At 41.9% G+C, this 15333-nt stretch overlaps 1 protein-coding gene across 1 annotated transcript; it reads left to right on the top strand.

The window, feature by feature from the left end:
• The first annotated feature begins 209 nt into the window (after positions 1 to 209).
• On the top strand, positions 210 to 2974 carry CER1 (cerberus 1, DAN family BMP antagonist). The gene is made up of 2 exons (XM_007098540.3): positions 210 to 707; positions 2660 to 2974. Exons 1-2 carry the CDS (start codon positions 210 to 212, stop codon positions 2972 to 2974), a joined length of 813 nt encoding a protein of 270 aa, XP_007098602.1.
• The last annotated feature ends 12359 nt before the right edge of the window (positions 2975 to 15333 follow it).

Raw genomic sequence — 15333 nt, 5'->3', positions numbered from 1 at the left:
AACTAAAGAGAAGGCAGGACACCATTAGCACTACATAATTCGAGCAAACAGTAAATGTGTTTACTCTGCCTGGCTCCTGACCACCTGCCTTTCCATCCCACAAGGCAGGTATCTATATATAGGCTCTCCTTGTTTGTTCCTGCAGAGAGTGAACCTTTCCTTTAGACCTCACCATCTGCGCATCTGAGAGAAGCTTGGGCCTTCCCAGCATGGGTCTCCTCTTCCTTCGGCTGCTGGTGCTCCTGCCTCTAGGGAAGGCTGCGCCACACCGGGATGGCCACCAGAGTCAGACTTCTGTTTCCCCCGCCCTCCTAGAAAGGAGTCGCAGAGAGCTCCCCGTGGGCAACCACGAGGAAGCTGAGGAGAAGCCGGACCTTTTCGTTGCAGTGCCACACCTGATAGGTGCCGGGGAAGGCCAGAGGCAGAGGGAGAAGATGCTGTCCAAGTTTGGCAGGTTCTGGAAGAAGCCCGAGCGAGAAGCGCCCCCATCCCAGGACTCGGTCAGTGGGCCCTTCCTGTCTGGGACCCGGGCCCTCGCCCAGCCCAGAGACGGGATGCAAATGGAGAAATCTCCTCTTCGGGAAGAAGCCAAGAGATTCTGGCACCACTTCATGTTCAGAACGGGCCCAGCTTCTCAGGGGATCATCCTGCCCATCAAAAGCCATGAAGTACATCAGGAGACGTGTAGGACAGTGCCCTTCAGCCAGGTATCTGTTCTGGAGGGGGCGGGGGGGGGGGATCGGAGCTTGCAAGAAAGGGGCAGGCAACTGGGACAGGTGGAAAGGAGGAGGGAAGGCTGCCAGGGCCTCACCTGACTCCCAGATTTGGCCCTTGGGCATTCATCAGAGGCATTGGCAAAGTATGATCATGCTCCCCAGATTTCCTTCCAACTTGCCATGGTTTCTTGGTATTCTGGAAACTCTGTAAGAGTGATACGATGGTGTTGCCAATCTCAGTAACCATTCATATTGATCGCACAGACCTTTTTTTTATGGGCTCTTTATTTTTATGCTGGCGGGGATCAATCCAGGGAGATAAGTAGGACTGGACCCTCGGTTAGGAAAAGTGGGAACGTAGAGAAGTAACCAGAGCTGGTCTCCAGCTGTTCCCGTAACACTCTTTTGGGATGCAGACGAGCTGCTCAACTCCGCCCACAGATAAGGTGGGAAACACTGGACTCCTCCCCAAACCCTCTCATTCATACTATCTCAGTCTTAATCCCCGTATTTCACACCAAACTACTTGATAGGCAGTCAGGCAGAAGTGGCCACATGGTTTCTAACGTTACCGCAGCAAAAAATGATTTAACTTATTTTCTCATAAGCTTTCAAACAACCGATATCAGCGTGAAATCACATTTGCTGCCCTCAGAAGCAACACCTCCTGCTTCGTGTTGTGTTGGCTGATTTGTGGTTATTATGATTGATTCTGCACTGTTGAGACAAAGGGGCATTCTCCTTATCCGCTGCTTCCAGTCAGTCCTGGCAAGCCCCACACTCCAAATGTTACATGAAATCGAGAAACTGCATCAAGCCCTTAAACATGACGATACTGAACCAAAAGCAACGCAGGGTAGAGTAAAATTTTACGGTCCAATAATGCTACCCAATTAAGCAGGCAGTATTATAAGGTAATTGACTGTGTCAGGCAGTTAAGTATTCTGCCTGAAAAGGCAAGGATATGTAGCAGTAAGTCCATTATCAAACAATAACGACGGCTTTGTTGGCCACGTGCAATTACAAAATTGCTCCTAAGAATTGTGCAGTCAGATTTCCTTTGAAACTCTCATTTTAAATTCTAGGGCTCATTAAATTAAAATTCAGGTGTTTGACCCATATACCTTACAGGGCACACAAAGCCAGGCGAATGGGGTTAGAGGAGGCAAAGGTGATGTTAGATGGGGTTAAAGGAGGCAAAGGATGATTTGCAGACATAGATGCCATCACGAGGCCACGTGCAACTTCGTAGGTTTGAATGTACCACAGGCACTGCAAAATAGAATAGAATTAATGATGTTCTGGTCTGTTCTATGAACAACCGAACCAACACGGATGGAGAGTCTATTGGGCGTAATGCATTGTGAGAAGTAGAAAGATAAGGCACATTGCTTATATAGGAAGTTAGCCATTAGAGTTTTTTCAACTGCTAACATCCAATTAGACAAAATTCCTTAACGTTTGACATTTAAGATGCAAAGCATTTTCTTTTTAACTTAGGGATTTCCTAAAGGCTAATGTATCAATATACTCAACACAAGAAATTTAGTTACGGTGGCTTTATACTTTTGTAGATTTTTTAATGTTTATTTTTGAGAGAGAGAGAAAGAGAGAGAGATTGAGAGTGGGGGAAGGACAGAGAAAGGGAGGCAGAAGATCTGAAGGAGGCTCTGTGCTGACAACAGAGAGCCTGATGCAGGGCTCGAACTCACAGACTGTAAGATCATGACCTGAGCCGAAGTCAGAACGCTTAACTGACTGAGGCACCCGGGTGCCCCTGCCCTTATAGATTAACCATCACTTGGATATTGTAAAATATCCAAAATTGGAAAGTTTTTGACATTTTAGTCTGAATTATCTTCAGGCTTACAGTCTATCGCTTCTGTATCGCGGATGTTAATGAGATGACTCATGATAACTTAATGGAGATGTTTGCCTTTTAGACGATCACCCATGAAGACTGTGAGAAAGTAGTCGTACAGAACAACCTCTGCTTTGGGAAATGTGGGTCTGTTCGTTTTCCTGGAGCTGCGCAGCACCCCCACACGTTCTGTTCCCACTGCTCGCCTGCCAAGTTCACCACGATGCACTTGCAGCTGAACTGCACTGGCCTTTCCCCCGTGGTCAAGGTGGTGATGCTGGTGGAGGAGTGCCAGTGCAAGACGAAGACCGAGCATGAGCATGAACCCCTCCTCCAGGCAGGCTCCCAGGCAGAGTTCCATGCGCAGGATCCCTTCATCCCAGGATTTTCCACTTAAAAAGAGATCCCACTAGGACCTTTGAAAAGCAAAACCACAATAGTAAAGGTGCTGGTTATTCAGTTTCCAACTGGTTAGTGGGTGCATACTATTTTAAGGGAAAGGAGGTTTAAAAAGTAGTGAGATAGAACAATCTCGAGGAAATGGTATTCATCTAGTTATTGGTACCTATTCGGGTTCTAGTCTTGGCTCTGCCACACTGGCAGGAGGGTGTTAAGGACTTGTAGAAGCTTTCTGCACCTTGAGGGCTTCATCTCTATATGACGGACTTGAACCGTCCATTCAAGAGGTTTGCCAGAGGCCTTTCCTCTACTGAGAGTCCATGATCTTGTGTCTTCCAGTTCTGGTGAAAGCCCTCCATCCGAAGTAGGAAAAGAAAGAAGGTAGACCATAAAAATTGGCTTCTTGAATAGCTTGTCAAAGCACCACCAGAAACATGTGCGTAGTGTTTGTGGGAAGGATTCTTCATACTTGTAGGCAGATTTTGCATCTCAGACGGTGTTTTGTCTTCTTCTAGCAAATGCATATTTTAGTTCCATAGATTTAAGGAGTAGCTTGCTTGGCTGCCTCTTTATTTTCGATACTCCCCATACAAAGTTCTTAATGTCAGGTCTCTGGCTTTGAAGAAGGAAGAGCAATGTTACTTTTAGTGGTTTACGTAGGGACATGGAACAATCATTGGTAGCTATGCAAGTGCCTAAATTACGGGGAAATAAAAATATACAACCAGTACCAGGCTTAAAGGTCAATCCAGAGATGCTAATGAAAGTAACCAAGGAATTCCAGTAGATGGCAAATTAAATAAACGGCAAAGGATTAAAAATGGAAACAGTTTACTGGTGAAATCCTTTATCCACGTGCATTTAGGATTAGGTAGTAAGTTAAAGTTCTGTGTCTGGATGACTGTTTTTTTTGTTTTGTTTTGTTTTTTGGGGGTTTTTGCTGCTGTATAAAAACTTCATATTATAAATTTTGTTCTGTAAATGCCACACTTGCAATTTCTGAAAATATTCTGAGTATTTTGATGTATTAAATTTTAGTGTGTGAAGCATTCTGGGAAAGCTCGTGGCATTCAATCATCTTAAATGTTATCCTTAATGGTTTTTTTCTGTCCCATTATTTAAGGGCGCTATCTGGAGATTACCTGCATAGGAGCATTTCTGAAATGGCTTCAGGGGCTAATGACAATGGCTCAAGCGTTTTTTCTGACACTTCCAGCAGTTTTCTGTTTACATAAAATCACTGTCTTTAGTGATTCCATTTCTCCTTCGGTATTTATTTGTATACATACCGTGTACGGACCTGGCATTCCCTAGTCGTATTTCTTTTCCTATAATCATTCTTTTAAAAACTCATCTTCAAATTATTTCAATTATTTGAATCCTATTACTTTCAGTACCACAAAAAAAGCGTTTCCTAGAATATTGATTTTTTAAAAGAAATCAATCTACATTTTAATTCTAGTTCTCTTTAGTCACACCATCTAACCTGGTGTTTCAAAGACGCGGATGCATTTATATTTAGTGTATATTCTACATTAAAGTGGTAGAATGTGTGGTATACGGATACACATGTGGCATTTACATCAGAATATATTATACCCTTCGGTGGTCAAAGACAGCCTAATTGGCCAAGATATGGTCATAAGGATGAAACTGTTAAGCATTAATGATATCCCAGCTGGTCAATATATTTTTGGTGCCAAAAGCTATTGAGCAGCTGTCTGGTTTGCAATTGCCTAACCCTGATTATGTAAACCTATCTCTGCCAATTGGACTGTCCTTCTCCTCCTTACTCGCTTGCAAATCCCTTTTATTTATCCTTGCAAATAGACTCTCAAGCCCAGGCCCCAAACAATCATCAGTCTTATTCAAACTCTGCTCTGCTCTTCCCTCGTGTGAATTCAAGATGAGACAGCGGATAGTGGTATCCGAGCTTACGTTCAGAGTCATAGTGTGAATCTCATGAAATTGGCCGCATTCGTCCATTTTTACTGGCAAAAACAAAACAACGCAGTTCTCAGTGGTTCAACATAACACATGGGAGCATAGGAAACCCAGAGGAAACACACAAATATCGAACATCTTAAGTGCCAGATACTATGCTGGGTCTCTTGCATAAATTATAAATTATGCAATTTATGTAATACGTATATACATGTGTTATACAATCCTCACAAAAATTTTATGAGGTGGGTAAATACCCTATTTTACAGATAAGGAAAATAAGCCTTAAAAAGTTGAAGCAACTAGGGGCGCCTGGGGGCTCAGTCGGTTAAGTTTCCGACTTCAGCCTAGGTCATGATCTCATGGTTTGTGGGTTCGAGCCCATGTCAGGCTCTGGGCTGACAGCTCGGAGCCTGGAGCCTGCCTCGGATTCTGTGCCTCCCTCTCTCTCTCTGCTCCTCCCCCACACGCTCTCCCTCTCTCTCTCTCACAAATAAATAAACATTAAAACTTTTTTTTAAAAAAAATTGAAGCGACTAGCCTAAGGTCATTTGGATCCTATTCTCTATTTGTATTAAAATATGGGGGCGCCTGGGTGGCTTGGTCGGTTAAGCATTTGACTTCGGCTCAGGTCATGATCTCACGGTCCGTGAGTTCGAGCCCCGCGTCGGGCTCGGTGCTGACAGCTCAGAGCCTGGAGCCTGTTTCAGATTCTGTGTCTCCCTCTCTCTCTGCCCCTCCCCTGTTCATGCTCTGTCTCTCTCTGTCTCAAAAATAAATAAACGTTAAAAAAAAAAATTAAAAAAAAAAAAAGAAAAAAATATGATTAAAATATGTACTCATTCATTGCCCATCAGTTTAGATTGATCTCTTTGAGGGCTCTTGCCTATAGGCCTCACAACTCATTTCTTTTACCTCTTGCCCAGCTCTCATATTGAAGGACATTGATGTTACCACTTGAGAGAGAAATCATCCCTAGATCAGGTTCTCAGCCAAGCACTGCCCTAACTTGAGAGGTGGTCATGGTAACTCCCTGCTCAATCTTGGTTTCATTTTCTGCCCAGAAAAAATGAGGGTGATGATAGTTACTTCATAATTATTGTGATGATCAAGTGTAGGTAGCAACACATCAGAGAGCTTTAGATCCTGTAAAACTCTAAGGGTTTAGTTCACTCTTCTCCATTCAGAGGTTCTTTCTTTCTTCCTTTCTTTTTTTCTTTCTTTCCTTCTTTCCTTCTTTCTAACTGTTGAGAAATTTAAACACATAGAAAAGCACAAAAGAATATTACAGCAAGCACTCAAATTCTCACCACCAGAATATTTAACATTTTGCCATCTCATGCTTGTTTATTTTTGCTAAAGAAGTAAACCATTTCACATATAAGTAAAGCGCCCCCCCAACCACCATGCTGTCTTATCCGCCACACCCCTGACTCCTCAAGAACCAGCCCCCCCCAAGATTCTCATTTCTACTTCCAATATCCTGTTCTATTTTTGCAAAGATACATATACATCCATAAATAATAAATAGCATTATTTGTCTATATATGTTCCTTTATTCAGCAGGTATGTATGTGTCTACCAGCTGTATGCAAGATACAGGTCTGAGTGCTGTGACTGTAGCAAGAAAATAAGTCAGACAAGATCCCTGCTCCCGTAGAGCTTGTAGTCTAGTTGAGGGAGACAAGTAACTTGAGAATCAGGCAGTTCATTAGCGAATCAACCACAGAGGCAAAATATCAGGTGGCTGTAAGTGGTAGGCAAAGAATTAACATAGGGAACTGTGCTAGAGGTTAGCTACCTTAGGCTGAATAGCCCCTGAAAGGGTGCCATGAAAGCTGTGAGGTTTTAATTACACGTGCGGTGTCCCGTATGAATTGTGCTACAGCGACTTTTCCTCCATACAGGGTTCTGCCTGGTTTTCACAACCGTTTTTAAAGGTTTTTTTTTTTTTTTTTTTTAATGTGTATCTTATGTTGATTCTAGAAACTTGGCATTAAGTATCCCCTAAAGAGAGTGGTTAACTTAGCTGTGATAACTTATTTTTTCAATGTACATAGTCTCTTTAAACTGTCAACGTAACTCCTGGTTAAGGAAGTCGTGCATCTTCTTAATTTTTATAAGGAATTTATTCTATGCAAGACCCCGAGATAAGCAAAGATAAATAAGACACTTTTCCCATTGCCCTGGAGCTTACGACATAGTAGCAGGGATAATATGTGTAAATTATAAAGCAATAATGATAGTAATGATAATAAGAGCTACATATTATTGAGTCCTTACTATGTGTTCAAGTGCTTTCTATTCCTTATCTCCCTGAAATAGACATTTTATACACACTTTTTTTTTTTCTTGACAAAAAAAAATGAAGCTTTTCTGAAAGCTTCATTCATTCAATCCACCAACATTTATAGTTGTCTGTGATGACCCGGGTCACTGTGCTGGGTACAAAGAATATGAATAAAGGAATGCATGGTTATGTGACTATGATTCCTGACTGTAAAAAGTTTACAGTCCGGGAACAAGTAAATAAATGCATTTGTTTCTGCAAAGCTAGAGTAATGATCTTCCTACCACGTCCCCACCCCCAAATTGAAACTCCACATTCTCGGTGAAGCCTTCCTTAAGCCCTAGACAAAGTCAGCTTTGCCTCTTGCACAATTGCATGGTGCCTTATACCTTCACGTCTCAGCACGTGTTTCAGTTTATAATTATACCATTATTTGTGTCATCATTAGTCAATCATAAGCTCCATGAGAACAGGGATCATACTGGGTTTCTTTTACCATTATAATCAATACCTAGGAAAGTATCCAGCACATAGTAGGTACTCAATAAATATTTTTTTGTCTGCATAAAAGAAACATTATCAATAGATGCCATATGTTGAAGGTATATCATGTATCAGGCACGGGGCCAACCACTTCATATATATCCTTTCATTTAACCCTCATGAAACTCTACGAGGTAGGGAATATTGTATCATGTTGTGAATGAAGATGCTGAGGCTCATATAAGTAACTCTCCCAAAGCAGCCTTACTGAAGAGTAGCAGAAGGTGAACGACTCCAAAGTCCCAGATCTTTCCTACTATGCTATGGTGTTTCAAGGTAACAAAGATCAAAAATAAAATTTTTGTGTATTTATATATGTACATATATACACATGCATATATATACACATATACATATATACATGTACGCATAGACTATATATGCATATATATGTGTATATATATACACATACACATATATACACATATACATATATACATGTACGCATAGACTATATACACATACACATACATACCGAGTTAAATTCCTGATTCATTCACTAGTCTATTCCTTTTCTGATTCCCAGAGCCCATTATCCATGCCTGTCTTAAGACACTAAATCAATGAGGATGCTTTCAACTCATGTACCAGAAAATACAATTCAGAATGTATTAAATTATAAAGGGATTTAGTATTTCACTAACAAGAAGCATGGAAGGCAGCTAGTTTCCTGGTCGGTCAAGTTGGAAAGTCTACCATTCTGTCAAGGACGTGGATTCCTTCCATTTTTCTGCTCTGTCACCCTTAGTGTGTCCTCCACAAGCTAAAACTATTCTCAGTCACAACATGGCTGCTGCAGTTCCAGACATCACGTTTCATCACTCATGCACCAATGTCTATAGTCGACAAAAGGGATTATCTCCCACTTTGCATCCCTTCCAAGCTGCATAAAATCGGTTACACTGAGGATATTTAAACAATGGAATAAAACCTTTGCTCTGACAGCAAGGAATAAAGAGAAAATGACCCTCAAGTAGACAGCAGTGTCTGCCACAGCCTTTTGCCACTTTTTAACTTATGTTGTAATTATTTATTTACTTATCCTTACTTCTAAATTGTAAACTTCCTAATAACAAGTTATGTATATTTTACATCTTTGTTACCCCTCTGTTTCTGATATAATGTTCTATGTTTAATATAGTATATTATTTTAATATATTTTAAATACGTTGAGAAACTATTTTATATATATTACATACTTATATTTTAGTATTTGTATAAGTGCATATACATGTAAACATGAGCATATACATACAAGTAAAGTGTATAATTTTAATCTTTTATGTGAGATAAATGCTCAGTACATGTTAGCTAGAGGAATAGATTTTGGGAGCTGCTCTCGAAAAAATATGTAGGTATAGATACTGTGGGGAGTTCTAATGACAGCCAACAAGTTTTAAGAACATATATGGTAGGCAATAGGGAGTTTTTGAAGGATTCTTATGGGTTTAAAATAGTCACTCCAGAGGGGCTCATGAGCCCCCTGAAATGTGGCAGCCATGGACATTCTTCAGGGGAGAAGGTCCAGAATTCCAATGAGCTTCCCAAAGAGTTCCATGAGCCAGAAACCTTCACGGTGGGTATGACGAATTGGAATGGAAAGAAAGCACGGAGGGCTTCTAGAAACACTGGACAAGAAACCGTGGAAAGCATGTGCACAAACCTCATCCAACTAGAACTCAGGAAAGTCAGGTTTCCATCTTAAGAACAGAGGATGAATCTTAAATACACATCAGTGGGTCCTCCTCACCTGGCTTCAGAGAAAGCTCAGATTCAGGAGCTTGCAGTGGTGACATGTGTGACTAATAATACCTTAGCAATGGCATGGACTTTCCTGTAATACTAGTTTTCCAAAGCCAGGCCCCAATTATCCACCCACATTTCCAGGAGACAGCTCAGATTGTCATTTAGTCCCTGCCTCCCCCTGACTCATTTTGTTCCTATTCCTTTCCTCCAAAAGAAACAATCACCACTGATCCACCTGTGGGTGGAGACTCGGGTTAATATTTTTCAAAGAAATTATCACAACTTCCTCTTGTCTACCAGCTAAGGGAAACACACCCCTTTACGTCCAATATTTAAAGAACAAGAATTTCTAGTAAGCACTGTTTTGTAAGTCACAATTCTATTACTAAAAGGAACCCTGCATCCTTCCCAAAGGGTTCCCAAAGGAACCCTGCCCAAACCTCAGGCAAGAAATAGGTGAAAATTGAAATGGATAGATTTCACATCTTGCACCAGCTCAAGTAAGACACTCAAACGATGCCCTCTTCGGGGGGCCTGGGATCCCCAGGATTTAGTAGTGTCTTTGCATATAAGGGAATAATATTCTGGAGATTTTCAGGACTATAGGAACACAGCGAGAACCTATAAATGAAGAGGTTCCTGAATATGCAGATATCACACAAAGAGACTGTCTTCCCCCATTCTTCTGCTTGTCTGCAAATGAGCTTATGAGCCCAGACACAGCTCTAAGGAAAACTGGAAAACAGGTGGAATTTTCTTTGGTGTCTACTTTTCCTCCTTTCTGCCTATGATCTCTCTCTCTCTCTCTCTCTGTCATCTTCACTTCAGGATATTCAAATTATCTACAATTGACCAGAGCTCTTAATTCATGTCCATTTATCCATCGAGGCTGTCAATGTATTCATCCAACTAACATCTATTTAGAACCTATTAAGTGTAGGGCACTGTGCTGACCCCCCAGGGTATCAAGATGGCTATGAGAGTTTCCTGCACTTGAGACAGAATTTACCTGGCTGGAGAGTTTGGGCTTCAGCTTAACTTTGGCTTGTGTGTTACAAGGATCTATGAACTTCTAAAATATAGGAATTCTGTTCCAGTGGGTGGTGGTAGGGGTCGGGGACAGCAGGCAATAGTTGATATATATAAAAGTATATTTATTCATTTTGAAAGAGAGAACATGAGTGGGGGGAGGGCAGAGAGAGAGGGAGAGAGAGAATCCCAAGCAGGCTCACGCTGTCAGTGCAGAGCCCAGAGTGGGGCTGGAACTCATGAACCGGGAGATCATGACCTGAGCCGAAACCAAGAGTCGGGTGCTCAACTGACTGAGCCACCCAGGGGCCCCACTGGTTGCTACAAATATTTTTAAAGCTCCACAGGTGGTTTTGCCAGCAGGCCAGATCATGACGAGGTGGGAGTCACTGAAGAATTCTGGTCACAGGAAGTCTGAGTATTTGCTCAGATCTCTTCCAGACGGAGAACATTACGCTGTTCTCCCAGCCCTTCTTCTAAGTTCTTTACATTTCATTTCTGTGCAACTCATGAGTCATATGGCTCTGGTCCAGTTAACAAAGCCTCATTTGTTGCTCAGAGGAAATAGAGGTGTTTAATTGAGTTGGTTTTTCTCCCCCCAAATAAATTGCTCTTTTTATCACATACCTATTGTACTTCTTCCTTCATTAGCATTTCGCACTATAATTCGATAACTCCTACATATCAGAACTTACTTCTGGTGCTCACAGGCAATGCTTTCTTGGTTCCACACCTAGGGAGTAGGATTCATTGGATTTGAGATAATCTTGGAAATCTGCATTTTAACATTTTTTCGTTATAAAAATTTCAGGAGTTCAAAAATACAAAAACGTTGAAAAAGCACCAAGAATACCTCCATCACTTCCACTTTAACTCAACAGTTGTTGACGTTTTTGCCTTATTTGTTTTACCTTTCAGTTTGTACAGATGTGTGTGTATGTGTATTCACTCCATAGTTTTAGACCGTTGAACCATTTGAAAGTAAATTGCAGATATTATGACCCTTCCCCCTTCGTACTTCAGCATGTATCCCTTAAGAATGAGGATATTCCAGGGTGCCTGTGTGGCTCACTTGGTTAAGTGTCTGACTTTGGCTCAGGCCATGATCTCACGGTTCGTGAGTTCGAGCCCTGCATTGGGTTCTCTGCTGTCAGCGCAGAGCCTGCTTGGGATCCTCTGTCTCCCTCCCTCTCTCTGCCCCTCCCCCATGCCTTTCTCTCACTCTCTCTTTCTCTCTCAGAAACAAAATAAACATTAAAAAAAAAAAAAAGAAGAATGAGCATATTCCTACACAGTAAGGAGAATATCATCACTGCTAAGAAAATTAAAAGTATTTTCAAAATATCACCCAGTCGTTTGTACTTTAACAAACACCTTCTGGATGTAGTTCTCTGTGTCAAAATTATAGACGTGGAAGCTTCAGACATTACGGTAGGCTAACAGAGGATGCCTTTGGGGAGCAAGCAGGACTTATGGGACATGCAAATAAGTCTGGAGTTAGTTCTGAGAGTTCACAAATCAGGGCAGACAAAAATGTCTCATCTTGCCAGGATGTTTATTCTACTAGACACAGAGTCTACGAGAAGCCAGACAGGTCATACAGCTGCGGGAATGAACCTCCACACACTAATTTTAACTATAAGGAAGCTGAAATATTCTTTCCTGCCCTGGGAAACTGCAAAAAAAAAAAAAAAAAAAAAAAAAAAAAAAAAGAAAAGAAAAGAAAAATTCCTCTTGCTCTCATTTTTTACAATAGAAAGTTACATGGCGAGTGTACAAAAAGGCATTTAAGCATTAATGACGCACCTAGTTTAGAGGATAAGATTTGCCTCGGTGGAAATGATCAGCTGAATGATTCCCTGCTGTGACGAAAGAGTTAAAATTGTGGCCCTGCGTCCTGCTTCGGGAGAGGATCATGGGAGTTGTAGTGTGACACTTTTCCGTGCTTTCCAACGCTGTCTCCGTGAAACAGCATCAGCTGCGGCAGCACACGGTGTCATTTTAACATGATCTTTGAATATTTACACGGTGCCTGTAAAAGACTTCATGATGACAGTTGGTGATTCCCGTGGCAGTTAATGAATGACAGCACAAACGTGATCAGAGTGTTTTAGAAAAGAGTCTCTCAGAAGGCTGGCTTTCACAGATCCAGGCCTGGATCCCAAGTATGAGCTTGGGAGTGACATTTTTCCTTGTTAGGGTTACAGTGAAAGTTACTCCTTGACTGGGCACCTGGGTAGCTCAGTCCGACTTCAGCTCAGGTCATGATCTCAGGGTTCCTGAGTTCGAGCCCCACACCGGGCTCTGCACTGACAGCACGGAGCCTGCTTCAGATCCTCTGTCTCCGTCTCTGCCCCTCCCCAGCTCACACATGCTCTGCCTCAAAAATCAATATTTTTTAAAAAGTTACTTTTTTTGAAAAAAGAGAGCAAAGAAACAAAGATATCAAGAGAAATTAAGTGTGTGTGTGTGTGTGTGTGTGTCTTTGAGTTTGGTAGGCATCACTATGCAAAGCAGCACAGGTATTTAATAAACTCAAGAGATGGCTAGTGCATTCTAGGTAGCTGGTCAATTTTTCATCATTGCTTCCAGTGAATTCCTCAGTTATGTGTTTGCTTCCCCCATGCTGTTCTTCATCATGACCCTCTGAGCCTGTGGAATTTTCTCAGGCATCTTTATTTAGCGTTGCCAACCTCATTTTTACCAACTAAGCCTGAGGAGGCTTCCTGCTGTGGCACCGCAGGGTGTCAAAGGATGAGATGTCAAGTGGCCTCCTTTTTTTTTCATCTACTGCATGGAGACACCATGAACCCAAAGCAGATCTGTTGAGTTAGCATATTCAGAAACCAACTCAAGTTAATTCTCCATAGTATTTTAGAGCCCTAAGGTATAGCAGAAAGTGCTATTTTTATTACCTCTGGTACCTGGGTTTTTCGAGAAGGACCCAGGTTATTTTATTTCACTGGTCAACGTTACCACCACATGAGCCATGTGGACTGTCTCTTTGAGCAATCTTCGTCTCCTTTCCTGGTGCTGAACATGCCCCTCTGTCCTTTCCCTTTCTGAGAGCTCAGCACCTCTTGAAGCTGGAGGCCGCTGAATTTTGCTTCCCAGTTTCCCTTCTCTCCCCTTCAGAATATCCCTTTTGTGGGGTGCCTGGGTGGCTCAGTTGGTTAAGCATCCGACTCTTGATTTCAGCTCAGGTCATGATCTCACGGTTTGTGAGTTCAAGCCATGTGCTGTCAGCTTAGAACTTGCTTGGGATTCTCTCTCTCTCTCTCTCTTTCAAAATAAATAAAATAAAATTTAAAAAATGCTGCAAAATATCCCACTTGCTCCCCCTCTGGCTCTTCTTTCGTTTCTGACTTTGAGAATTAAGTAACTATTTCTTCTCCTACCAAAGAGAAATCTCCTATTTAGATTCTTGATTTTACTGGCACCCCGGCCCCACACTTTATTTAAGCTCTAAATCCTTTTATTTTTCATTTTTTTCATTTTGTTTATTTAGTAATCTCTACACCCAATGTGGGGCTCGAACTCATGACCTTGGGATCAAGAGTCACATGTTCTTTTGACTGAACCAACCAGGCGCCCCTAAACTCTGAATTCTAACTTGTCTTCTTCTTCTCTATTTTTATGTCTTGGAGACAAACCCAGTTTCCTGCCCCCTCCACCCATCTCTTTTGCTCTTGTCTTTATAATAATAAAATCTCTCAATGAAAATCTCAATCTCTCGTCTTCATGCAATGAGGTCAGCATCATCAAAATGACCCTATTTTTGGGGCGCCTGGGTGGCTTGGTCGGTTAAGCGTCCGACTTCAGCTCAGGTCATGATCTCACGGTCCGTGAGTTCCAACCCCGAGTCGGGCTATGTGCTGACTGACAGCTCAGAGCCTGGAGCCTGTTTCAGATTCTGTGTCTCCCTCTCTCTCTGCTCCTCACCTATTCATGCTCTTTCTCTCTCTGTCTCAAAAATAAATAAACGTTAAAAAAAATTTAAAAAAAAATGACCCTATTTTTAATATGCTCTTTACATTGAACTAGGGCAGAACTTCTCATCACCTTTCTAGACCTGTTTTACTTCTCTCTTGGATCTCTGTTAAGCCCAGTTACCTTAGCTGTTTTCTAAGAAACACACTACTGACAAAAATGGATTTTAAAAGCACATTCTCCTTCTGCTTTCTACCTCAATCCACGTTTCTCTGAAAGATGAGGGATCAGGGTGACCCACTCAAAGCACCACTTCCCCTCGTGTTGGAAGAATCCACGTGTGAAACCGCTGAGTCTCGTTGCTGACAATGGCAGCTATTTGACTGCATTGACACAGAAGAGGAGACCTCTTTCCTGAAGAGCCCTGACTTTTGAAGCTCTGACAATGGACAGCTTTCATTGTCAAATGGGTTGAATCTGAATCTGAAACTGAATCAGCTCAAGACTGCCAGGGACAAGCCCGTAGCCTGACAAAAATCAGATTTCTTGCCTTTCCAGGAGGGAGGGCCCTTCAAAGAAGTGCCATTAGACAAGTAGGCGGGGCGAGCTCAGTGTCAGTGGGTTTTCACTGGAGGATTTTGAAGATGGTCTAAGGGAAGCAGGGATCAGTTTGAGATTGGTTTTTGTTTTGAGGTGGGATTAGGAAAAGAGGGAATTCATTAGGAATTGGGTGCTGTCATGAGGTGAAGGTGGCCAAGAAATTGGGTGTCTCTAATAATAGACGAAAATAGCAAGTGGTCTGGGGCATTATTGGTCAGTAATCACCCAAAGAGGGGATCATTATAGTAATTTGCATCCACCGCATGACCTTGGCA

This window comes from Panthera tigris, chromosome D4 (genome assembly GCF_018350195.1).
Source record: "Panthera tigris isolate Pti1 chromosome D4, P.tigris_Pti1_mat1.1, whole genome shotgun sequence".
Lineage (NCBI taxonomy): Eukaryota > Metazoa > Chordata > Mammalia > Carnivora > Felidae > Panthera > Panthera tigris.
Note: the sequence above shows the minus strand (reverse complement) of the source record. Positions and strands in the feature narration are given on the sequence as shown.